Here is a 26,726-nt window from a genome sequence, read left to right on the forward strand (position 1 = left end):
GGCCGATGCTCTATCACTGAGCCAACAAGCCAGGGCTGTGTTTTGTATTTTTAAATAAAACATTTTCCAATGTATCAGTTAAGTTTTTTGTTTGTTTTGTTTTTGTGTTGTTTTTTTTTTGTGTAAGATACATATTCAAGATGACTTAAGAGGCAAACTCAGATTTCTTGGAAGTGCTTTGGAGATGCTTAAAATGCAAATCTGAGGAAGCTCAGAGATGAGAGAGGCTCTGGAACTCATGCATCCAGATCTGCTGGCCCCGCCATCCGCGTAGCCAACTGTCGGCCAAAGTGAGCAAGCTGTTCTGCTTGAGTCCAATGCCAGAGCCAAATGACCTGATTGGCCAGGCTTGGCTCATGCAACTCCCTCTGAGTCACCCATTATCTGAACCCTCATGATGCTAGAGCATAATCCAGGGGCTCCTACCAGAAGAAGGGGGCGTGGATGTTAACCACCTCGCACCTGAAAACACCACTACAAGCAATAAATGTCCACAACTGAGAGTAATTAAATCTGAACTGCAGCATTTCCTCATTTTTGGCAAACACCGATCTTTGTCAGTGAAGAGTCTGAACACTGACTTACTTAGCAGAAATTGGAACAGGAAATAGTTATACAACATGATGGGAAGTGTCTTGTGAAAACAAGATAATGTGTCAAAGTTAGCAATCCAAACAAGAAGAAAGAAAAAAAAAAGGGAAACCAAGAGAAGCAAAGACTAATGAGGATATCTTGGTACTAATACATCATGGCACTAGGGAACAAACTGATGAAATGTTAGTCAATTTCAGTTTCATCTCCCCTCTTTCTTTCTTCTGTCCCCTTAATTTAAGACAGATACCAATGCTTCTGCTGGAGAAAGCACTTTTTAAAATCCTCTTCTGACTTCAAATTCACTTTGCATCATTTGTTTCTTGGCTTACTGGATGTTTTATTGCACTCTCTACAAGAGAGTTGGGCTGCTTTTCAGAAGAAAACGACTTACTGTACCTTAAAGGGGTACAGATAGGGCAAAGCAGTGAAGTTGTTATTTAGAAGGGAGATGTCCAAACACAGAGCAAGTAGGCGATGCCTCTGATTACGAACAATTCTCCTGAACATTTCTAGTCTTCAGAGGCTATCGAAAGTTCCAAAGACACTGTTATCTAGGGTGCCAGGACGGTTATGTGTTCCCTTCCAGCAGCCAAAATACACTCTTTTTCAGACTTCTCTGAAAGGTTGACATCTATTGATTGTTTTTACATATGTAATATATCTATAAATACATAAAACATGTGTATGTTGATTATATATGTTATATACAAATTAGACACACTCTCTATATTAATACAATTGCCTTGTACTCTTTGTAAGTCTGCTACTCATTGCCCTCTATAACATTCCTCAATTTCCATGTTTCTAACTTTTGTTTTTCTTTCTTTTTGGATAACTCAGGCTTCTTCCTGCCTCACAGATGTGACTCTTTTTCACATTTTTTTTGTAATATAGTTATTTAATGTCTCTTCCTTCTATATTCTCCATAGATCTTAGTTTAAATTATATGTAGTTTCAACTATCACTTTTATAGAGGTAACATAGAGTTCATATATATATAAATTTACTCATTTAGTCAACCAATATTGACTAAATATACCCTAAGCTAGTATGGGAATGAAGTTTAATAAAAAATGGTATATTTCTATCCATGACCTCTGTCTCTGTCCCAAGCGCCAGTCAACTGGAAGTTAGTTTTCCTGTCTTCTCACTATCAACATGTTTGTCTTAAAGTATATTTTGTCTAGTATTAGTTATAGTCATTTCATCTTTTGGTTACAATTTGCATGAAGTATCTTTTATCTTTTTTTTAACTTTCAATCTACATCTGTGCTTGACTCCAAAGGAAATGTTTTGTTAACAGCATGTAATTAGATATGCTTTTTTAAAATCCATTCACCAATCTCTGTCTTTTTAGCCCTTTTAAAAAAAATTTATTCATTTTAGGAGAGAGAATGAGAGAGAGACAGAGAGAGAGAAGGGGGGAGGAGCAGGAAGCATCAACTCCCATATGTGCCTTGACCAGACAAGTGCAGGGTTTTGAACCGGCGACCTCAGCGTTCCACTGCGCAACCACAGGTCAGGCCAATCTCTGTCTTTTAATTGGGGAGTTTGATCATTTACATTTAAATGTAGTTACTATATCTACCATTTCTCTTTCTGTTTTTTATGTCTTATGTCTGTTTTTTCCCCTCAATTCTTCCATTACGTATTTCATTAAGAAAATTAATAAATAAATGTTAAGTCAATACATTCTAATATACCATTTTAATTTCTTTGTAGTTTATTTTATGATATAATTTTGAGTTACTTTTTTAGTCATTTCCTTAGGGATTACAAATAACATCTTAATTTATAACAAAATAATTTAGATTAATACAATTTATTTCAATAGTAAACAAAAACTTTGCTCCTACATGTCTCTATTTCCTCTTTATACTGTATGTTACATCTTTATACATATACACCCATCAACATAGATTTACAATTATTGCATTATATACTTGCCTTTTAAATACAATTGAAAAATACATGAAAATTTACGTATGTTGTTACCTTACTGGTATTCTTTATTACTTCGTGTTGGTTGAAATTACTGTCTAGTGTCCTTTCATTTAAGCTTGAAGGACTCTTTTTAGCTGATAGGGCAAGTTTACTAGCAATGAATTCTTACAGTTTTTGTACTTGAGAATGTCTTAATTTCGCTTTCATTTTTTTTAAAGAACAGTTTTGCCATTCTATGTACAGTTCTTGGTCGACAGTTCCTTTTTTCTTTCAAAACTGAATATGTTATTCCATTGCCTTCTGGCCTCCATCTATTTTTGTTTGTTTGTTTATGTTTGACATACTACATTTTATTTATACATTCTTGGTTTACAGAAATTAAGGTTCTTTTTTAAAAAAAATTTATTTTTTAATTTATTGGGTTGAGATGGTTCACCAGACTCTACAGATTTCAAGTGTTCAACTCAATACAACACCATCCATTGTTTTTGATGAGAAATCGGATGTTAATCTTATTGACAGTCCTTTGTCTATGAGTCTTCTCTTCTGCTGCTTTCAGGATTCTTCATCTTTGGCTTTTGACAGTTTGATTACAATGTGTCAAAATGTGGGTCTCATTGAATTTTTTCCAATTTGGGGCTCATTGACCTTCTTGGATGTGTTGGTTCATGTCTTTAGTCAAATTTAGGAAATATTTGGCCTTTATTTCTTCAAATATTTTTTTCTGTCCTTTTCTTTCTCTCTCTCTCATCTCCTCTTGTGGTCCCATTACATATGTGTTAGCATGCCTGACTACATCACACAGGACCTTTAGGATCTGTTAGTTTAATTCATGTTCCTTTATTCTCCTTAGGCTAACTAATCTTAATTGATCTATCTCTAAGTTCACTGATTTGTTTCCTGCCTAAATTTGCTGTTGAATTCTTGTAGTGAATCTTCCATTTCAATTATTGTATTTTTTAAACTCAGAACTTTTATTTAGGTACTTTTCAGAATTTCTTTCTCCTTATTAATATTTCCTATATCAATAAAAGGTGTTCACATGTCATCTTGAAAAGTTCCTTAATCTTTGTAAGGCTGAAATTATTTAATAAAACAATAAAAATACTGTCATTGATCTCACTGGATTGTCATGAGAATTAAATAAAAAATAGGTATGCAAAACTAGGGCAATACCTAGTACAAAGTTAAGGCTTAATACATTGCTGCTGTCAATTCTCAAAGCAACGGAGGCACTTCAAGTATTGATTATCACTATTTGTCATAGGCTTTTATGTCAACTGAGTACAATCTTATTCCATATTTGATTAGGTTTTAAAACTAAAAAGGTATGAAAAGGTATTAATAGAGTAGGTATTAACTAATATAGGTATCATATTAACATACTAATTAATATATTAACTAATATAATATAATATAAATAGTAAAATTGGAAGTAGCCCAAAGAGATTAAAAAACTCCTAGAAGTTACACAATTCCTAAAATAAGGTTTAGAATTTGAAGTCAGGTTTGTTTTCATTCAATGTCTATATCTTTAACCTCTTTCCTGCATCTTGCTAATACCAACACTTCCCTCGCAAGATGACAAAGGCATAAAATCCTTAAGGAAATAGTTCTGGACCAGTAGAACCTAAGACAGGAATGTGCTTTGTCTGTCTGTGGCAGCAGAGGGCAGCAGAGAGTCAGACTGTGAAAAGGTGAGCCCTAGCATAGAATTAGACTTCCTTCCTCTGCGGGTATTTTTCCTAGGGTATTCTAATTTGAATAATGCTCACTCCCAGAATGGGCTCTTGGTAAACGGGGCCAGATTGGTAGGGTTTTACAATCTTTTTTTTTTTTTAATTTTTTATTTATTTATTCATTTTTAGAGAGGAGAGAGAGACAGAGAGAGAGAAGGGGGGAGGAGCTGGAAGCATCAACTCCCATATGTGCCTTGACCAGGCAAGCCCAGGGCTTTGAACCGGCAACCTCAGCGTTTCCAGGTTGACGCTTTACCCACTGCGCCACCACAGGTCAGGCGGGTTTTACAATCTTATTTGTTTATTTACATATTTATCTGACAGTTGTTTTTTTTAAAAAAGAACATTCCTTTTTTTTTTCTTTGCAGAGAGAGAAAGCAAACCAGAGCCAAAAAGGCTAAGCCAGTAACAGTTCACCTACGGTAAAGAATGCTCCTCTCAATCCCTATTCACAAAGTTAGCCCTTTTGTAACTGAGTATTTAATCAAGATCAAAGAGTTCAAGATCATATATTTTAAAACTAAGGTTTAAAGGAATCAAGCAGTCTTTATTCGCACAGAGGTCCCCCTCCTAGAGGTTTGTTGCTTGGACGAGAGCACTCCTCACAGCCCAAGGCTTCGGATGGCTGCAGGGCTTGTCACCTGGTGCAGATTTTAAAGTTTAGGGTGGCCAACTAGTGACATGGACACTCCCTACAGGGTCATTAGGCTCTTGTGAGCTCCTTCTCTGAAAACATTCTGCTTTTTAAATGACTAAAGGTATTTAGTAAAACATGATTTGGGTCGAATTTGCCTTTAAGGAGTAAAAATATAGTTGCTAAAAATTTAAGTTTCTCAAAGTACTGATACCTAAAACAAAGTCCAAAATCAGAGCATGCCTGTGTACTGAAAGTTTAAAGTGCCACTTATTGACTTGATCTTAAAATCATGAACTTCAGAATATAATTTGCCTGAACCTTCAGCCAACAGATGAGATTGTTAGGTTCTGGAGGGTGGAAATGGTAAATGAATGACCATAACCACTACCCGCCCCTCATTGAACCGATTACAAGGCGCACTGACAAATACTTGTTGAGTGCTTATGCTTAGGACCAGGGATCCAGAGATAAACAAGGCTTGCTCATCGTAGGAGGTGGCACCGTCTAGTGGGTTAAAGTCATAGCTGTTGACTTAGACTATCGGGTATAAGTAGCTCTGGTCATCTCCCAGATGTGTGACTGTCACCAGGGGGTCTCCTGGGAAGCAGACTCTGATGGAGAGTCACGTACAGAAGACTCATTAGGAGCGTTGTGGACATTGACCCCCAAGGAAAGAGAGGAACGCTGAATAGGAGAAGCTGAGCTTAGTGGACTCAAGAGATACTCTGAGGTGATGCCTGAGAGGAGGCATCGCCCTGGGGACTCATCATTGAATGTGGCTGCCCTGGAATGAATGTGGCTGCCCTGGAAACAGGGCCTCCTCTTGGGGGAGGAGTGCCTCAGGCCATGGTCCAAGCAGACAAGGAAGTAAGTCCACCCGCGGAAGGGGTGTAGAAGGTACTCGACAGCTTCCACCAATGGCGACCTTAGGTAACTGTTGAACTTTGTTGACCATCCTTTTCTTCATTTGTAAAGTATTAAAAAAATATTTATAGGGTCAATAGGAGGATTAAATCTAATGATATCTGGAGTCAGCAAATTGCAGCCATAGAGGGAAGGGGTCGGCTGACGTCGGCTTGGTGGAAATTGCAGCTGAGGAAGAGGGGATAAACAAAAAAAATGCAGGTTTTCTGGCTTCTATGACATGTTTTGACAACAGGGACGAATGTCCCATTCCCGTCCAGTTAAGCAGCAGCTTTTCTAAGTTACCTGACAAAGCCCCTTCTCTCAGAAAGTAAAAGTGTCCCTCGAAAGGAGTAAAGGTAAAACAGTTTTCATTGTTTTGCAAAATAATGTGACACAAAATTACAACACCTACCACCTCTAGAAAACTAGCTGAAGTCAAACAAAATGAAGTTAAAGAATAAGAACACTTTAGGTAAAGGAAGACAGAGTACACGGGAATGTGAAAAGGGTACCACAGGGAGCAGCTCAGCAGAACTATTCATGCTTTTTAGAAACAGGTACTTCCAATGCTGCGTGCCCGACATCCTCATGAAGAACAGGTAAAATAATAGAAATGAAGGCATTGAAAACTTTGTTGCAATTCAAAAACAGTTGATGCTGACACTTGGCCTTTCAGCTATAAAACTGGGTCAGGCAAGGAGGGTCATTTTCATGTCCCTCCCTTATGAAGGTAAAGGGGGAAATTGACCAAAATCCAGTAAATGAAACGCATGCCTTTTCACACTGTTTTGAGAGATACCCTACTTCAGCTGGGACACTTTCTTACATGAGACACTCACTCAAGAGACATCTCTTCGGGATAGATCTCTTCTGCGTCTGGTGAGCCTGTAAACCAGCCACCTGTTTCTTGAGACCTTGGGACTTGCACTGTGTGGCCTGACATCCCCCTGGTGGCCTTTCCCGGCACAGGACATGTCATCACGTGCTAACACCCACCGTGGCCACTAGGGAGAGCTGGAAGCTCACCGTAAATGCAAGTCCAAACAGCCTCTAAAATATGCCAGAACAGTTTGGATTTCACTCATTGACGTTTTAAAATGGGACACTAGGCAACCAGGCAGTTCCACACGGTTTCACGGAGCCTGGAAGTCAGGTGTCTTTGGAATTCTGGCTTCTGCTTGATGTCATTACTCCCTGATACCAGTTGTGAGCCAGTAAGGTGAGGCTGCCTATGACAAGGCGAGGGTTGCCATGGCCCCTGGCTCGCCCTGCCTTCCTGAGTGCAGGTGGCCATTCTGGGAGTACAGGTAACTAACTGGAGGTACCTTGGTCTACTCTGGAGCCTACCGCTATTTGTCAAGGGATTTATAGGACCCAGACATACTGCTCAGTCACTTGTGGGCAACAAACGTCTGCTGAGCCCCTGGTGGGAAAGGGCAGCACCACAGTGAAGGGCTGCTTAGAGTCTATAGGGTGGGACTTAGAACAAGTGAGTGCAGCCCCGAGTAGTAAGTCGTCTTCTAAGGCAGCAATTTTCAACCGTGTTCATCTCACAGCACACATAAAGTGAGATTACTCATAGCACAATTACTGAGATTCTGTGGCATACCAAAAATATTCATTTTCTGCTGATCTGACAAATAATATAGGCATAATTTTGACTCATTTGCTTCTGATGGCTATTGTTGTGGGGGCAATTGTCATCTTTTCATTTGACGATCTAAGGGAAAAGAGGTCAGTGCCCCTGACTACAGAGTCAGGTAGTGCATGTTTTCTTTGTTTGTTTGTTTTTTTGGGTTTTTTTTTTTTTTTTGTATTTTTCTTAAGTGAGAAGTGGGGAGGCAGAGACCGACTCCCACATGTGCCTGACCGAGATACACCTGGAAAGCCCACTAGGGGGTGATGCTCTGTCCATCTGGGGCCCTTTCTCTGTTTCAACCCAAGCCATTTTAGCATCTGAGACAGAGGCCATGGAGCCATCCTCAGTGCCTGGCCAACTTGCTCCAGTAGATCCTTGGCTATGGAAGGGGAAGAGAGAGATAGAGAGAAGGGAGAGGGGGAGGGGTGGAGAAGCAGGGCACTTCTCCTGTGTGCCCTGACTAGGAATCAAACCCGGGACATCCACACACCAGGCTGATGCTGTACCACTGAGCCAACTGGTCAGGGCTAGGTATTGCATGTTTTAAAAATTCTTGCGGCCCTGGCCGGTTGGCTCAGTGGTAGAGCGTTGGCCTGGCGTGTGGGGACCCGGGTTCGATTCCCGGCCAGGGCACACAGGAGAAGTGCCCTGCTTCTCCACCCCTCCCCCTCCTTCCTCTCTGTCTCTCTCTTCCCCTCCCACAGCCAAGGCTCCATTGGAGCAAAGATGGCCCAGGCACTGGGGATGGCTCCTTGGCCTCTGCCCCAGGTGCTAGAGTGGCTCTGGTCGCGGCAGAGCGATGCCCCGGAGGGGCAGAGCATCGCCCCCTGGTGGGCAGAGCGTCACCCCTGGTGGGCGTGTCAGGTGGATCCCGGTCGGGCACATGCAGGAGTCTGTCTGACTGTCTCTCCCCATTTCTAGCTTCAGAAAAAAAAAAAAAATTCTTGCAACATGCCAATTGAAAATTGCTGCACTAGTGGTATGTACACAATGCTGTGGGTCTCAATTTCTGGGTGTCCCAAAGGGAATACCACACCCAGATATTGGGACACAGCGTGTCTGTAGTTTAGGGCTCATGGTGGCATCCAAGAGCAGCTATGTTGTGAAGGGCCTTGTTTGTTGCAGCACCCATCGAACACATGTCCTACCACTCAGGAGCTGGCTGATGTTTGCAGACCGAATGCCTGATGTGTATGGAGTAGGAAGCATTGGGTCACTGAAAGCGATGCCTAAGGCTTCTGCACTCTTTCTGCGGATAGAGTCCAAGGCCAGCATAGACTGCTTTGTTGCCATTATTTTTCCAGAAACTTCATGGCCATGGGCAGGAATCTCAGCATGGACAGGAATATTGATTGAAGTTAAAGAAATTCTTATTCCAATATCTCAAAATGTAACTTTATCTCTAGTGTATCCCTTTCTACACTTCAGCAAAAGCTTGTAAAAAGAAATGGAATAAAGTTACTCAAGTAATGTTTACTTTCAAACATTTCTAAGAGCAATTGAAGGAGGAGCCAAGCCACAGGGTGCATATGGTAGGTTTAGTCACAGTAAAAATAAATGTAGGAAGCGAATTCACATCACCTTCTATTCCTTGACAGCACCATCAATCAATATTATTTCTTTGACATATCTGAAAGGTGAAATGATCAGTTAAAATAAAGATGTTTCCAAGAACAAGTTTAAGGGAATTTGATGTCTGACCACAACGAGTTCAACTTCCTCAATTTCTCTATTTCTTTGTGCCCTTAGATAACACGTTTATTTTATGCATTTACGCTGGGAGTTCTATTTTTGACTTCCAGTGTTTATAAAACGATTTGCAAGCATCACTAATGAAACAAGACTTATTGGAAAGACTGCAGGAGCAGGCAGAAGAGACTTCCCTAATTAGGTTTGGCTTTGTTGTTCTAGTGAGAGAAGATGCAGGGGATATGTCATTTGCAGGCTGTGAGGTGGGAAAGGATTCAGAACATTCAATGAACCAAAAAGGCCAGTGTGGCTACTGAATGACAAGAGGAGTGAAGGATGAGGGCGAAGAGGCGAGCTCCAATTATGGTCAGTGTGGGTACATTAAACATATATTTCCATGAAAAATTCAAACAGGTTCTGCCCTCACTGAGTAAGGCTACAAAAGGTAGGGCTATGAGTAGTTCAGAACTGCAGTTTCCCGACTGTGGCAGAATCCTCACCTTTGGAGAACAGAGTATGGAGGGCATCTTCCCTTGTGCACAGAGAACTGCACATGGCCTCACTCGGGGCCTGCACACCCATGCGGACCCACGGCCATGGCGCTGTTTCCAGGTCACAGGAGACACCAAGCCCTCCGCTGAGCAAGTCACACGTCCTTTCTCACGCACGCATTCCATGAACTGAGCTGGTGAGCAGGAAGCACTCTTACTATCCCCACTTGAAATGAGCCCCGAGGCCCTGAGGGGTGACGTGACCTTGCGAGATGAGAAGCAGAGCCCAAAGTCACACTCAGGTTTGTTCAATTTAAAAGTATATTCTCAGAACCGGATTAAGAGCTTGGAAGGTTCCGCGGCTCCAAGAGTTGGAGAAAATGAGGAGACGGACAGGGGCTGTGGCAGGACGGGAGGCGGAAGACCTTGCCGGAACCACGGAGCAGAAGGTGGCCCCATGGCTAGCCTCACAGAGAGCAGCTGGCTGGGCGAAACCATGTGGAGAGGCCAAGTAACAAAGTCTGAGTTTTCAAATATGCAGAATTGGGAGTTATTAAGCAGAGGAAAAAACATGATATGATTTTGTATTTCCCCAAAAGAACACCATGGCTACTAGCATGGGGGACTGGAACACAGGGCGGCAAGATGGGGGCAGAGACATCGGTCAGTGGACGGTTACAGCGGCTCCTTGGACAGATTTGGTTATTTGGACCAGGATGGTGGTGATGGTGATGGTGATGAAGATAATGGGAGAGATTCGAGGTGTACAGAAAGCCATCCCCTACTCCCACCCTCAGAATGCACACTGCGTCGGCCTGCCACAGTCTTCTATGTTCTCTGGGCGGCACGCATGACACTATGGCGTCTGAGCGCTTGGGTCCGGTCAGGCCTTCGCAAAACATCCACACACCCCTGGGTCCCCATGCCCCCCTCCCAACCAGGAGAGCTGTATGGTCTCCAAGTGCATGCTTTGTTTCTGAATCTGTATACCAGCTCTAGTAAAATGAGTTCTTATGTAAGTTTACTGGGAGCACAGGAAACAATGAAGTGTGAGAACAAACCAACCATCATTTCTGTCCAGGTCAGATGTTTGGACAGACTTGGTAAAAACAATGGTGAGACAGCAGTATAGAATTGAAACTGTGCTTTCTGTTGCCTCTCTACAGAAACCAAAGTGCAGAACCAGGAAAAGCACGTGGGTACGGTTAGCTAGAGCCACAAATTCTCATTAGCGAGGTGACACCTAAGAGAGGCCTTGCCCTCTGTCAGAGCACTGCCACACACACACATCTGTGCCCTGAGGTACAGTTAAGTGCTAGAGGTGTGTACCAGGGTGTCCACGGAGTCTGCAGCACTTTGGAGTTGGAGTTGACACACCAGGTGTGGGAGAAGGACCAAGGGTAACAGCACGCCACGTCACTCGTCGTGGCGGGAGTGGGATCTCCTGCTCGGCACGCCTGGATAGTCCACTTTTAAGCAGCAGTGAGAGCACCAGACTCCCACTTCTTACCACCTTCCCCTCCTTTGCATTCCTCTCATCTCTGTAACTGTGAGGGACACCTGTCACATTCCCCACAGCGCTGCCCCCATGCAGCGACCAGCCTGTGTAGGAGCCACACCACCCAGCTCCCTGAAGGGCCTCTGAGCTCCTCCGGGACTTCCACTACCCAGGGCGGCGCACAGGGGGTGGCCGATGTTTCTTGAACAGGTGAAGGAATACGCTCTCCACTTCAATCTTCCAAACTGAGAGACATCTGTGTACACATTGAAGGACGTTACATCTATCCTAGGCTGTGAGAGATGGAGTGTTTGTGTTCCCCCCAGACTCACACAGAAGCCCTGAACCCTCAATGGATTTGGAAACAGGGACTCTAAGGAAGCAACTGAAGGTAACTGAGGTCTCCGGGGGTTGCTGATCCAAGAGGACTGGGGTCCTCCCAAGCTTGCTCTGCCCATGTGCCCTGGGAACCCCCCCTCCCCCCAGACAGCAACCCTGCTGCCACCTTCATCTTGGACTTCCAGCCTCCAGAACTGTGAGAAAACAAACTTCTGCTGTTTAAGCCCCCCAGCTTGTGGCATTTCGTTAGAGCAGCCTGACTAGCCTACCACATAGAACAACAGATGGGTTTCTCTTTCCCGTCTGGTTTGCCAAAAGGAGCCCCAGAAGCAAGCAGTGACAGGCACGTAAAACAGACACTTCTGTGCCCTTTAGCTTTCCAGAAAAGAAACGTTCTCCTTTAACTTTGTTCTTTGCTAACACAACATACGCTATCGTCCTGGGGGGCGGGGGCTCCCACCCAGCACACAACCTGCCACCCTGATGCAGGGAGCTCTGTGTGGGCACAGCTAACACGACACCACCGGAGGCTGGAGTCCGGATTCCGTCCTCCCTCACCTGTCACACCCGTCTGCTAGGGGGCTGCTGCAGGCCCCCTGCACCGCACTGGAGATCAGGGCCAGAGAGCGGAGGCTCACAGTAGCATGCCAACCTTCCCATGGAAAAGCAAGTTGTTCCAGAAGTTTTCAGCCAACTCTGTCTCCCCAAGGTCACATCACAGGCTCAACCCTGGCTGCAGGGGCTGAGCCAAGTGCGGTTGACCGTGAGCTGCGCGGGTCCACTTATGTGCGGGGTTTTGTCCATAGCGGCCCCTCCCTAGCCGTGTTTCACACGTGCAGATTCAACCAACTGCAGGACAGAAACGGTGCTTTCTGTCCAACCTTGCGCACCTGCAATTGGAAATGTGACAATACTTGTGATTCTTGGTTGTTTGAATCCGCAGATACGAAGGGCTGGCTGCAGACTCAGAAGTCACACATGCACTTCCGACTCATTGGGTTTGAAGCACTGCATTGTCCAAGGGTCAACTGCACTTACTGTCTCCAATTCGATTTCGGGGGCTATGTGAACATCTGCAGGGGTCGTCCTTGAGTCAGCTGTGTAGGATCTGGAGGCCTGGACCCACTATTGAGCCAATTCTAGAGTGTCTTTCAGTTATGGCTGTGGTCACCCCAAGGCAGGCTTACATTTCACACTTTATTTAGCAAAGGGCTTGAGCCACCATCTAACACTAATACCTCTTTGATTGCAGTTAGCTAGGCTGCGAACCTTATGTGAGGGTATTTTAAAGTCCTACCTATCCTTGTATCTACAATACAGGCCTTCCATCTGTTGAGACTATATAGGCTGTGCTGTTTTTATTGTCATTTGTTTTGTGTGGGGACAGTGAGACTGTTCCACTCTGTCAGTAAGCAAGTGTGCAAGGGAGGTCTGTTCTAATATGCAGTTGTGGTTAAAACCATCGTCTGAGTTCCTCATGACTGTGTTCTGGCCAAGGACCTCTCCAGAGCTCTCCAGAGCTTCCGCTAGCTAGCATTTCCTACAGTGAGATCCACAGACGGATCTCACGGAAAGCCATCTTTTAAAAGAATAATTTAGCTTGGTGTGATCACTGGCATCGCCTATGGTGCAGTAAGCAAGTCAGTACACGCTATTACGATTTCTCACCTCAGTCTAAAATATGCAAATCCGGGGCTTTTATCAGAACAAATATATCAGAACTTAAATAGGGAGGGAAACTGAAGTTAGGAGAAAACAAGATGGTAAAATAGTCACGTTTACTGCATAAAGCTATGTAACTCAGATGTTACAAAGAGCAGGCTACAGGTGGACTATAATTGGTGTAGACCTGCCCAAAGAACACAAGTAGAGAAGACAGGAATGGAGTCTTTAACGTTTAAAAAGAAAAAAGCCAATAGTTTAGGAGAAGCATGAGTTTCCCAGAGCTGAGACCTACGGGAATTTTTTCCCGTGTGATGCAGCCACCAGCCTTAAAAACTCACCAGCTGGAAACAAAGCTCTGATGGCTGTTTTTGCTAATAGAAGCCGACAACATAGAAGAAAAGGTAATTCTACTACCAGTTAACACGTGGGTTGGAAGTGACCTCCTGGAGGGTAGGATTTGCATTCCTTCTGTTTCCTAGTTGGGAATACAAATTGTTTTAACACAATCCAAAAACCCCTCTGTTCCCCTAAATTACAAAATCCACTTCACAAATTACCCTTAGACCCAATGCTATTGTTCCCCGTGATGTCAGACCGCTGACGCAGACTACGTAGATACTTACCTGAGCAACATTTCCTAAGTAAGCGTGCTTTAAACAGCTAATATCAGTCTGGCAGACAGATAACAAAGTTTAAAATGCTAAGTTTTTTTTTTTTTAAAAAAGCTAAGTTTTATGGTCGTACTCCCTATAAGTAAACTTAATTTTAGAAAGGTTAAAAAATTACGCACAAATTTTTGTTTTAGTTCTGTTCAGTTTTTTATTAATGTTGGTTACATTTGAAGCACACTGCATGTTTTCACAAAGTCTTAATATAAAGTGTCAACTTAAAAACTCATTCCACATCTGAGAGACGCAGCTGTTAGCTACAACCAGATTTATAGTGATCGTGGGGATGGGGAGAATGTAGGACTTGCAGGGCTGGTACACAGCATCTCAACAACATGGCCACTGGTGTACTGAAAAAATAATTTATTACATGAAAATAATACTGGGAAAAATGCATTATAAAAGTAAAAAAGTAAATTCTAATATAAATAATGGTGACTTACCTAATTAACAAGAGTTTTTCTCCACCAATCCCAAACTTTAAATACCATCTTCTGAAAGGCCAGATTTTGAAAGTATATGGTTCACCTTAAAACAGCTATGTAGCATTATAATATCTGGACACTAGCATATATAATCATGGTTTATTAAAAATTCTATTAGAATGATTGTTCTTTTTAAAGCTAGAATAATATTTTAGAAGAGACAGGATGACTATAGTGTGCTGTGTCCCTCTGTCTCCCAGGACAGTTAGCCCATTGCTCGTACACTCTGTGGAAAGTATTCTGAGACAGAGCATACCTGTGGCATTTTGATGAAAATATAAAATTTTTGGTACTTTGGTAAATGCAGTCTTCTTTGTAGATCACAAGTTAACAGCCGTTAGATCTGTCAGTTTATGTGAGGAGCAGAATCTTAAATAAGCCCATCTTAACATGTTCATCAAGATACAGACACATGTTTAGCTAGTGAAGAAAAAAAGTGGTGTTTTCTATTTTTCCAGCAAGTCCCCCTCAATTTTTAGAAGTACATGTAGTTCAATATGCCAACTGGGATCTCAAAATGATAGCATGATTACGACGCTCATTAACAGCAATATGCAAAACAGCAGACATAGAAAACAAAGAACATCACAACAGAAAACAGAGACTAGGCACTTCGATGCCTGGACACAAAGCTGAAACGAACACGCTCACCAAGCTGACTCGGAACCCAGGAGACGTCTGTAGAAAGTCACAGAGCAGAGGCACTACTTAATTCTTCCTAACTCTACTCACTAAAGATATTCACCAATTAAACTTGGCACAAAAGAGTTTAATTACCATAAAGTGCATCACTTGGCTAAATATATTAAAAAGAAAATCAGCCAGGAATAGATAATAACAACGTATTTACACATATAGAAATAAAAATGCAATGCCAGGAGTCAACATAGCTAGGAACTTTGTAGTATATATATATATATATGGCTTTTTATTTTTATTTTTTTGTGTAACTTCCTATTTGTTTACAATCTATAATATATATTCAAAAGAGTATGCCTTCATTAGCAAAAAGAGGTAGTATTCTGGAAAAGGCAAACTCACTGATTCTACAGGTAGAGGTTTAAGATAAATATTATGTGGAAAATAAACTGTAACAATAAACTGGGATATAGTATTTTTGTACTAATGAATTAGCTTTTAAAATAAAGGCTATTTTTTCACTTTCACTGTTATTATAGCTTTTTCAAATAGTTTTCCTTTGGTACTAGAAAGTTTTCTACTTTTAAATAGCAGTAACATCCTAAACAAACAATTTTTATTTACAGATGGTAAGTATGTCAATATTTAAAACTCAATTCTTTACCTCTGATTTAAGCTGTTAGTGAAACTCTATCATGTCAGAGGTCAAAGAAGTATCTACAACCAGAAAGCAACATGCAGATTATTTCCACTTGACTGGTATAACTGGTGATTTAAACACACATTCATTTGGATCAATATACTGGTAAAACACCAAAATAATTTATGCACAGTAATTAAGAACGTGGGTCTCGATAACAGAACTCTAACTAGGATTTTTTAGTGTACTAAATCCAAAGGTGAAAAAGATCATTAAAGCATTAACGAATCTATTTCCTAACCCAATAACTTAGAAACGTTTCTCCATGTAAACTGTGACATGTGCATCCTCGCTGTCTCCCTCTCGCTCCCTGCTGCCTTTGTGCATCTGGCGACGCAGAGGTGAGGGAGAGGCTAGTCCCTGTCGGCGCTGTAGGCCACTTCCGCCACCTCTATCTCCGACAGGGGGCTTTCGGGTTCACCGGAACACAGGCATGGCTTGTCCTCAGCTCTGCAGGGAAGGAGAAACACAGAACTTTCAAGAATGGACGCATGCATTTAAAAAGCTTCTACGTTACGTAAAGAATAAATATTAAATGGGAAAATATTTCAATATTTGGTCAGAAATATTTTTCACTTGTCACTGTCAGAAAACTTTTAGAGATATATTTTTAATTCTTTCAGCTCTCCCAACAACCATTTGTCAATAAAAATCTAATTTATAACTACCCTCACGAACATAAAATCTATTGTCATGATTATAGCTTCACCATTACCACTAAAGTATTAATAATTAACTTGGACTTATATGTAATAACAATTCTATGGGCTTTTACAAATACTATTTTCCATCATTCCTATCACATAGGCAGGGTGGTGGCTATTATAGTGTCCCACATTTTGAATGAAAAAAGAGTAACATTATGGGAGATTAAAGTAATTGTCAAGATTTACAAAATTAATTAATTGACTCAAGGCCCAGTTAATTCAGTCACAGTTTTAAATTAAGTATTAAGAGAACTCATAACCTGGATGCCAAAGGTTTGTTTTCAGGACAGCCTAGAATGCCTACAGCCCTTCTCTGTTGCTCGGCAGACTCATGATGCAATGAGTTAAGTTCATTAAGATCCTCTGAGTATTACAATAATTCCCCTGCAATTACTCAGATGACTAGACCACAATAAACTAAACCTACAAACCTGGATTCTTCATCCACAACTCCTTGCTCAGTCTCACACACAGGAGATGGCCTCTGCAGGACCTGCTCACCTTCCGTCCCTGACAAGTGCAGTGACTCGTCAGGTTCCAAGCACAGCGCTCTACAAGTAAATTACACCAATAAGTTATTTTCTCACCAAATATCTTCCCAAATAAAAAAGCATGTTTACTGCTGTGAATACATGTGGCCTTCGGAGTCTTCAGCTGTGAAGTCTCAGAGTAGTCACATAGCTAATCAATTGCTCACTGGGAGTCAACAGAAACATTAGTATTTATGATTAATTTAAAATGATTTTAGCATCAATTTGATATATGCTGACAAGCAGGCAATACTAGAATTTTTGTTTGAAAATCTGGCATAAATGCGTAGGAATAAAGATAGCATTTAGGGATGACAAGACGGCTACAGAGCAGGTGAACACTTCATTCACCTGTTCCCGGACCAAACCAGTTAGACAGCCAAGTTATAGTACAACCAACCTGAATACCCAACTGAGGGCTAGCTGGACTGAGACATCACAGCCAAGGAGTGGCAGAAGCCGTGTGGAGACATGAAAGAAGGATGAAGACACAGCAAGGGCTGGCCCTGTGCCTGGAGCAGCGCTGGCGAGAGCAGGACTCCCTCCCTGAGGACCAGGGCTCTCAACCCTAAGCAGGGGTCCTGGCCCAGAGCAGTGCAGGCGGGAAGATGTGCCCGCAAAGCAATTGTTGGTGAAAACCAGAGGACACTGAGTTGGCCCAGGTGCCACCTACGCAGGTACGAGCCCTCCCGTTGTTCCAGTCTCAGCACGGGGAGAGCACTCTTCCCTCCATCACCCCTGCTGCTGGCGCAGCCACTCTGCCATGCTTGGTCCTGCAGAGAGGTCTGCAGGCTGCAACCAGCAGTGACTCTTGGGATGCTCAGGGGAGCTTCTGGGAGAAAACCCGATAGTGACTGGGCAGGAAGGCTTTGGAAAGAAAACTTGTCTCCCACACCTTGAGCTCACAACTGGCGCCCTCCCCTGCCCCAGGGGCACTTGGCTGAGTGCTCCTCATCCGGAGAGACGGGAGAACGGCGCAGAGCCAGGACTATTTGGAAGTCTGGAAGGAGCGCCGCTCTCCACCGCCTCCTACCCTGTCCCGATCTGTTGGGACACTGGGCCCACAGGTGCGGCTGGATGTGCCACATGCAGAAAGACAGGAGAACAACCCAGAGCTGGGACTTTCTTCTGTGGTTCTGCAAGGAGAGCCACTCGACTAGAGGTGCATGGGGGGACTCTGGGGTTACGGCTCTGGTGAAAGACAGGGGAAGGGGACAGTCACTAGAGTTCTGTGCCGAGTCGTTCTCCAGTGCTGTGGTCACCATCTTTCCTGGGTGGAGCAGTCCCCTCTGAACGGCACCAGCCTGGGGGAAACCAACTGCCTCACCCCGACTCCCTCTCACCCCACCCTACAGGAATTAGGCCCTGCTGCGGTCACTAGCCAGGGCCAGAGAGTGGAGGTCTGGACAGTCAGGGGGTGACAGTGACTTAGTCACCTGGCATTTCCTGTGAATATGACTGGCGTTTCCCCCTCACAGAGATTCAGCAGAACCACCCTCCGGGTTGCAAAGGGGCAGGTTGAGAATGGAGGCTCTGGAGTGGGGACCACACCCACCACCTTCTCTGAAGCCTGACAGGCACCTTCCCCTTAGGGGAGAGCCACCAGCCCCACCCTCCTGGCTCCACTAGAGGCAGCCAGCAGGCAGAGGCAGCTAGAGGCAGAGCTGGAGGTGCCTGAGGTCTTTTGCTGACCTGCACCCAGGCCCAGTGCTGGCTAAAGCCAACCTCAGTGTGCAGCTTGGTCCTTCCCCTGCATCTAAGCCCAGGAGAGGCAGCCACAAACTGTGGATTGCTTGTAGCTCCAAAGAGGCTGTGGAGGGCCAGTCACGGGCAGTGTCTCAAATTGGCCTGTGCCAGGCTCCCTCCCATGTGGCCCAGAACCATCACACCCAATGGCCAGATTCAGACAACATCAGAACAGGATCTAATTAGTTTTACAAGCACATATCCAACGGGAGATCTCAACCGATGCCAAACCCACCTCCTGTGGTCAGCACCTGTGCTGCAGCTCACATGCTTTGATAGAGGTAGAGCCTCACAGTCAGCCAGCTTGAGGCTTAACTGATGCACAGCAGGCCAAAGCAATCAAGTCTCAATTACAACAGGAGGATTCACAGAACCCATGCAAGGGTCATTTCTGGAACACCCAGCTCAAGTGATTAAGGAGTCTGTACCACTGGACTCAACAGAACAGTTACTATATAAGGCCACCCCACAAATACTGGGAATCATAACAGATCTGTCTAATATACAGAAACAAACACAAAGAGGCAGCCAAAATGGGGAGAAAAAGAAACAGGTCCCAAAAGACAGAACAGAAGAAATCTCCAGAAAAAGAGCTAAATGAAATGGAGATAAGCAATTTATCAGAGATAGAATTCAAAGTAATAGTTATACAGATGCTCAAAGAACAAAGTAGAAACTTCAACAAAGAGATAGCAGGCATAAAAAAGGACACAGAAATCATAAAAAGGAACCAGTCAGAAATGAAGAATACAATATCCAACATCAAGAATACAATGGAAGGAATAAACAGTTGGCTAGATAAAGCCAAGGACTGAATGGCAATTTGGAAGACAAGGTAGAAAAAGAAAAACCCAATCAGAGCAGCAAAAAGAAAAAAGAATTAAAAAGAATGAGGAGAGTTTAAGGGACCTCTAAGACAACAAGAAGTACAAAAACACACATCACAGGAGTACTAGAAGGAGAGTAAGGGATTAAGAACCTCTTTGAAGAAATGGCTGAAAACTTCCCTAATCTGAAGAAACAAGACAACCCACTGAATGGGAGAACAAATTCCCAATATATCTGATAAGGAATTAATATACAAAATTTATAACACTCAACACCAAAAAACAAACAAACCAACAAAACCACACAATCCAATTAAAAAAATGGAGAAACGACCTGAATAGACACTTTTCTTAAGAGGACACACAGAGCCTGACCAGGCGGTGGCGCAGTGGATAGAGCGTCGGACTGGGATGCAGAGGACCCAGGTTCGAGACCCCGAGGTCACCAGCTTGAGCACGGGCTCATCTGGTTTGAGCAAAAAGCCCACCAGCTTGAACCCAAGGTCGCTGGCTCCAGCAAGGGGTTACTCGGTCTGCTGAAGGCCCGCGGTTAAGGCACATATGAGAAAGCAATCAATGAACAACTAAGGTGTTGCAACATGCAACGAAAAACTAATGATTGATGCTTCTCGTCTCTCTCCATTCCTGTCTGTCTGTCCCTGTCTGTCCCTCTCTCTGACTCACTGTCTCTGTAAAAAATAAATAAATAAATAAAATTAAAAAAAAAAAAAAAAAAAGAGGACACACAGATATGGCCAATAGACATATGAAAAGTCACTAACCATCAGAGAAATGCAAATTAAAACCACAACAAGATATCTATCACCTTGCACCTGTCAGAATGGCTATCATCAATAAACCAACAAACAAGTGCTGTCGAGGGTGTGGAGAAAAGGGAGCCCTTGTGCACTGTTGGCGGGAATGCAGATTGGTGCAGCCACTGTGAAAATAGTATGTATAGGGTTATTGCAAAAAAATTAAAAATTGAACTGGCTTATGACCCAGATATCCCACTTCTGGGAATATATCCTAAGAATCTTGAAACACTAATTTGAAAGAATATATACATCCCTATGTTCACTGCAGCATCATTTACAATAGCCAAGATCTAGAAACAGTCCAAGTGCCCATCAGTAAAGGAGTGAATAAAACATCTGTGGTACATTTACACAATGTAATACTATGTGTCCATAAAAAAGGAAATCTTACTTTTTTATGAGAGCAACCTAGAGATCATTATGGTAAGAGAAACATGCCAGTCAGAGAAAGACAAGCACCATATGATTTCACTCATACGTGGAATCTAATGAACAAAATAAACTAACAAGCAAAACAAAGACAGACTCATACATAGAGAGGAGGCTGACAGCTGTGGTGAAGGAGGGGGTGGAGGGATAGAGCAAAAAAGAAAAAAAAAATTACGGACACAGACAACAGTGCGGTGACTGTCAGAAGGGATGGGAACAGAGGGAATAGGGGAGCTCACTGATGATGGATGAAGACTTGATTTGGGGGTGGTGAATGCACAATATGGTATAGAGATGTGCTGTAGAATTGGCACCTGAAATCTGTATAATTATATTAACTAGTCTCCTGCTAATAAATTCAATTAAAAAATTAGGATGTTAAAAAAGAGGATACACCACTTAAATAGGTTAAGATAAATGTTTATCCTGTTGAACAGCTATAGGTTTATTATCCTGATGTTTCCCATCCTTCAAATAGTCTCCTAAATAGTCAAAAGACAATCTTAATCTACCAGCAAGTACACCAAGAGTCTATGACTTCTGGAAATAGGAATTCCTAAATCTCATTAGAGCAGAAGGGGCGTTCGTCCCAGAGCACTGAGAGTGGACTGGCCTGGAAGCGCAGGGACCACACACACCTGAGCCTGCTCTCCAGCGCGTCTATGCGAAGTTGCTTCTCACTGAGCAGCTTCTTCAGTGACTCCACCTCTTTCTGTTTTTCAAGTAATTCTTTCTGAAAACGATAGTTTGTCTCCTCTAAAGTTTCACAGAAAGCCTTAAAACAAACAAGCAAAAATCATAGTCAGATAAAAGAATAAAATTAATTCCATATACAGTATCTTTCTCAAGATAGTTACAGAGGAGTCAAGGAACGTGAACAATCAAGATAACAAGTTTGCAACCTACATGCAAACAACCTTGTTTGTTTTCTGGTCTCTGGCATCCTGGCTTTTCGTCCCCACCCATTATCAGTGTATCTGAGGTGAACATGAGATGTGTCCCAGTGCAGAACAAAAAATTGCTAACAATCACTCTATGAGTTTCTATTCTCCTCAGTCTATTTCTGCCCAGTCCTTAACACCCTTTTGAAAAACTGAGGCTACTATTCCCTATGTATTAGTTAAGTAATAGTGGACAGAAATAGTAAATCCAAAAGAATCTACAAACTAATGTGAGATTTTACCAAGGAAGTGACATATAAAATAAACATACCAAAAACAATACTATAAGAGATATTAGAATATAATAAAAATAGCTATTATGATACAAAAATATAAGAATGAATCCTATAGCTTTCCTTTGAAGTTTAAGGAAAAAAATTAAACCTTTATTAAAGGGCTTAAAAAAAAAGACCTAAGTAAGCAACATAGAAGGATTCATTACTATAAAGACAGTGCTCTTCAAAATTAATCAATAAATTTATTATAATTCCAAACAAAATGCCAATAGGATTTTTCATAAAACTCGCAAGTTGATTCTAAAATCCATATGGAAGGGCATATAGCCAGCTTAAAGAAGAATAAGGCAGAGAACTCTTACCATAGCAGATACAAAGATTATAAAGCTATAGTAATTGCCTGACCAGGGCATGGCACAGTGAATAGATCATCAGATTGGGATGCAGAGGACCTAGGTTCAAAACCCTGAGGTCACTGGCTTGAGTCCAAAGGTCACTGGCTTGAAGCCCAAGGTTGCTGGCTTGAGCAAGGGGTCACTCGCTCTGCTGTAGCCCCTGGTCAAGGCACATATGAGAAAGCAATTGAACAACTAAGGAGATTAAGGAGCTGCAACAAAGAATTGATGCTTCTCATCTCTCAATGTATGTCCCTATCTGTCCCTCTCTCTGTCTCTGTCACCAAAAAAAGCTATAGTAATGAACAAAGTATGAACTCAACAAACAGAGAATCTCAGTTACAAAAACAAAATGACACACACACACACAAATAAATAAAAGAGAAATTCTGGATTTGAAAAATACAGTAATTGAAATGAGAATAAGAGGGGCTCAACAGCAGACCTGAGATGTCAGAAAAATAAATCACTGAGCTTGAAGATAGATCAATTCAGAAACTAGACAACTTGAAGAACAGAGAAAAAAGTAATGAAGAAAAATGACTAGGACGTCCAAAACATGTATGACAATAAATACAAGTATAAGGTCTACCGGAAAGTTCTGTCCATTTCTATCACAATAAGTTTTGACACATAAGCACGTTTATTTGGTGCATGTGTGCCTATTTTTATCACTTAATGTATACATACTGATGTAGCAAATTAAAACAAAGTTGATTCACGTTAGTCTTATGTGTGAAGCGATAGTGTACCCATGGCTACTGATAAAGTTCATTTATGCCACTATATTGTATACAAATTTCAACAAGGAAGAAATGCTACAGAAGCATGTAGAAATTTATTGAAAGTGTTTGGTGAAGGTACAGTTTCTGATAGGACATGCAGAAGATGGTTCGAAAAATTCGAAACAGGTGATTTCGACCTTTCTGATAAGCCACGTTCTGGGCGACCATCTTTGATGGATGACGATGTTGTTAAGACCATGTTGGAGCAAGATCCTTTTCTGACAACATCGGAGATCGCAGAAAGGCTTAATTCAGCTCAGCAAACCATTTCGGACCATATTCAAAACATAGGGTTGGTGTGGAAATATATCATTTAATAAAGTTTATTGACAGTAAGAAAAATTTGTATTTTGTTTTATTCCAAAAACAGAACTTTCCGGTAGACCTTATATATAAGTGTACAATACAAACATATAGGTAATAGAAATCCTAGGAGAAGGGTGGAAGAACTGAAAAATTATTTGAATAAATAATGGTCAATAACTTCCCAGGCCTGGTTCATCAGGCATTAATCTGCCAAATCCAGGAAGCTCAATTAGCCCAAGTATGATAAACACAAAGAGATCCATACCTCACTACATCATAATCAAACTGCTGAAAGTCAGAGCAAAAGCAACCTGGAAAGTAGCAAGGGCAAAACGACTCATCACGTACACGAGAACAACATGACTGATGGCTGACTTTGACCAAAAACAATGTAATCTGGAAGAGAATGGAATGACACAAAATACTGAAAGAGAAAAACCTGTTAACCAAACTACACTTCAAAATTTCTCAGTAAAACAAAGACTGAGAATTTATTGTCAGCAGACCTGCCTACAAGAGATGCTACATGAAGATCCTGAAGCTGAAAGGATGTGATACTAGATGATAACCCAGTCCAGAGAGAAAACAGTAAGTATACGTACAAATATAGAAGATTGTATAAAATATTTTTCTCACTTCTCCTGAGTTCTTTAAAACAGTGGTCTCCAACCTTTTTTGGGCCATGGACTGATTTAATGTTAGAAAATATTTTCACGGACTGGCCTTTAGGGTGGGACGGATAAATGTATCACATGACTGAGACAAGCGTCAAGAGTGAGTCTTAGACGGATGTAACAGAGGGAATCTGGTCATTTAAAAAAAATAAAACATCGTTCAGACTTAAATATAAATAAAATAAAAATAATGTAAGTTATTTATTCTTTCTCTGTGGACCTGTACCAAATGGCCCACGGACCGGGGGTTGGGGACCACTGCTTTAAAAGACAAACAATTGTACAAAGAAATAATTCCTATGCTATATGTTTATAACATATATAGATATAAAACATGTAATAGCAGCAACACAGAGGGGAAAGGAAAAGAGGATACACTGGAGCCAAGCACACAATTCATTGGAATTAAGTTTTATTTAGAAGTAGATAAATACTAATACCTCAAGCAAACACTAAAATTTTAAACTAGAAAAATTTCTACAGAGGAACCAAAATGGCACACTTATTTATTTCACACAATATTAGGCAGTTAAGACCCAAGCAGATAAGACAGATAGAAAGCAAACTGCAAAATGGCAGATGTAAAAGGCAGATATGTCAGACTGAGTAACAGACCAACACTGAGCGGAACCATGTACAATAGACAGACTTTAGACTGAAAGGCACAAACAGACCGAAAGCACGGGAAAAGATACAGCACTTAAACAGTGGCCAGGAGAGAGCAGTGAACAGGACTGTGTGGTGCTGACACGAGGTCAATGGAGAACCTTAAAAGTCCAGAAGCAAACCCTTCTTTTCATGTTCATTTGACTTTTGGTAAAGGTATCAACACAAATCAATAAAGGGTAGTAGCACAATTAGATATCTACAGGAACTTAACTATTACCTCATATCTTACAAAAAAATTAGCTTGGGATGGGTCAGAGACCTAAATGTAGGAGCTTAAATTATAACACTTCTGGGAAAAAAAGTAGAAAAAAAATCTTTGTGACCCTGTATTAGATAATGAGTTCTTAAGATACAACATTTAAAGGATAAGCCATAAAGTGATAAATTGAACTGCATTAAAATTTTAAAAATGAGCACTTCAACAGACCATTAAGATGATGAAAGGACACATAAAGACTGAGAGAAAATATTTGTAAATCATGTACCCGATAAAGAACTTGTATCCAAAATAAAGAACTCTTTAAACTCAATGGGACAAACAGTCCAATTTAAAAAAAGGGCAAAAAGCTTAAATAGACAAAGAAAACATAAATGGCTAGAAAGCCCATGAAAAAGAGATCAACATAAAAAATCATTAAGGAAATGCAAATTAAAACTATAATGAAATACCACTACTCACCGACGGGAATGACTCTAATCCAGAAGACAGAAAATATCATCATATATTACATCAGTGCTCTAGGTTAGTGATTTTCAACCTTTTTACACTTGGGGACTGGTGAAAATATAATTATTTCAGGGATTGCTAAGGCAAAAAATCACCCTGAGCATAAGCGAATTCAACTAAGATCACTGAGTCTATAATCTTCATAGGTCAGGATGTTTAACTTTCTCACGGACCAGCATGAAATTTCTGGCAGACCAGTCCCTGGACCAGTGGTTGAAAAATGCTGCTCTCAGTCATGCTCTGCAGCCTTATCTTCCACCACTCTCTGCATATACTGGGTGGAGGCTCAATGAAGGACAATAGGGAGTGGTAGGGATTAAAGAATGTTTGCTCTGGCCCTGGCTACCTGGCTCAGTGGATAGTGTTGGCCCAGTGTTTGGACGTCTTAGGTTTGATTCCTGGTCAGGGCACACAGCAGAAACAATCATTTGCTTCTCTCCCCCTCCATCTCCCTCTTCCCCTCATGCAGCCAGAGGCTTGATGGTTCCAGTGTTGGCCCCAGGCACTGAGGATAGCTCGTTGGTCTGACGGTCAGCCTCAGACACTAAAAATAGCTCAGCTGATTCGAGCATTGGGCCCAGACAGGGGTTGCCAAGTGGATCCCAGTTGGGGGACAAGTGGGAGTCTGTCTCACTATCTCCCCTCCTCTCATTTAGAAAAAAAAAAGAATGCTTGATCTGTTGAAAAGGGCAAACTTAGCTCTCATCTTGAGACACTTGTGGCCTGGGAAGGGAGACTCAGTGACACCGGCTCTATCAATCTTTTAAGAGGAACTGGGATGTAAATTTTAAATGTAAAATCACCATAATTTTTCAAGCCTAGAAAAACAAGAAAAAATATTTGTTGGGAAACTGGAACTATCATCATTAATGGGAATGTAAAATGATATAGTCATTTTAGAAAGGTTTATAAGTTTGTTTAAAAAGTTAACATGATTTGCCATATAACCTAATATTTCACTCCCAGAGATCAACCCAAGAGAAATGAAAACACAGGTCCACACAAAGCCCTCTAAAAGACTGTTCCTACGTTTACAAGAGCACAAAACTGGAAGCAAGCTACCGTCCCTCACTGGTAATGGGGTGCATAAAATGTGGCCTATGTGTACGATGATAACCATTCAGTAACAAGGAGTAATAAAATACTGACCAGTAGCTGTCGGGTGAGGAGTGTGGACCGACTACAAAATAGCTGTAGGATTTTTTATCAAGGTGATGGGAATTTCTAACACTCGATTATGGCACAGCTCTATAAATTTAGTAAAATTATTGAACTGTACATTTATAATGGAATAGCAAACAGC

At 41.8% G+C, this 26,726-nt stretch overlaps 1 protein-coding gene across 2 annotated transcripts in view; it reads right to left on the reverse strand.

The window, feature by feature from the left end:
• Window positions 1-14,279: 14,279 nt before the first annotated feature.
• SNX16 (sorting nexin 16) overlaps window positions 14,280-26,726 on the reverse strand; it is a 28,695-nt gene continuing 16,248 nt past the window's right edge. The window contains exons 6-8 of one of the 2 annotated variants that reach the window (XM_066266405.1): window positions 21,329-21,465; window positions 16,842-16,891; window positions 14,280-16,083 (exon numbers count right to left, since the gene is read on the reverse strand). In XM_066266405.1, the coding sequence (XP_066122502.1) occupies window positions 16,025-16,083; window positions 16,842-16,891; window positions 21,329-21,465 (246 nt within the window). In that variant the 3' untranslated portion in view covers window positions 14,280-16,024. Of the gene's footprint in view, window positions 16,084-16,771; window positions 16,892-21,328; window positions 21,466-26,726 lie in introns of both variants that reach the window. The other variant, XM_066266404.1, reaches the window with a different exon arrangement.

Source organism: Saccopteryx bilineata, chromosome 3 (assembly GCF_036850765.1).
Source record: "Saccopteryx bilineata isolate mSacBil1 chromosome 3, mSacBil1_pri_phased_curated, whole genome shotgun sequence".
NCBI lineage: Eukaryota > Metazoa > Chordata > Mammalia > Chiroptera > Emballonuridae > Saccopteryx > Saccopteryx bilineata.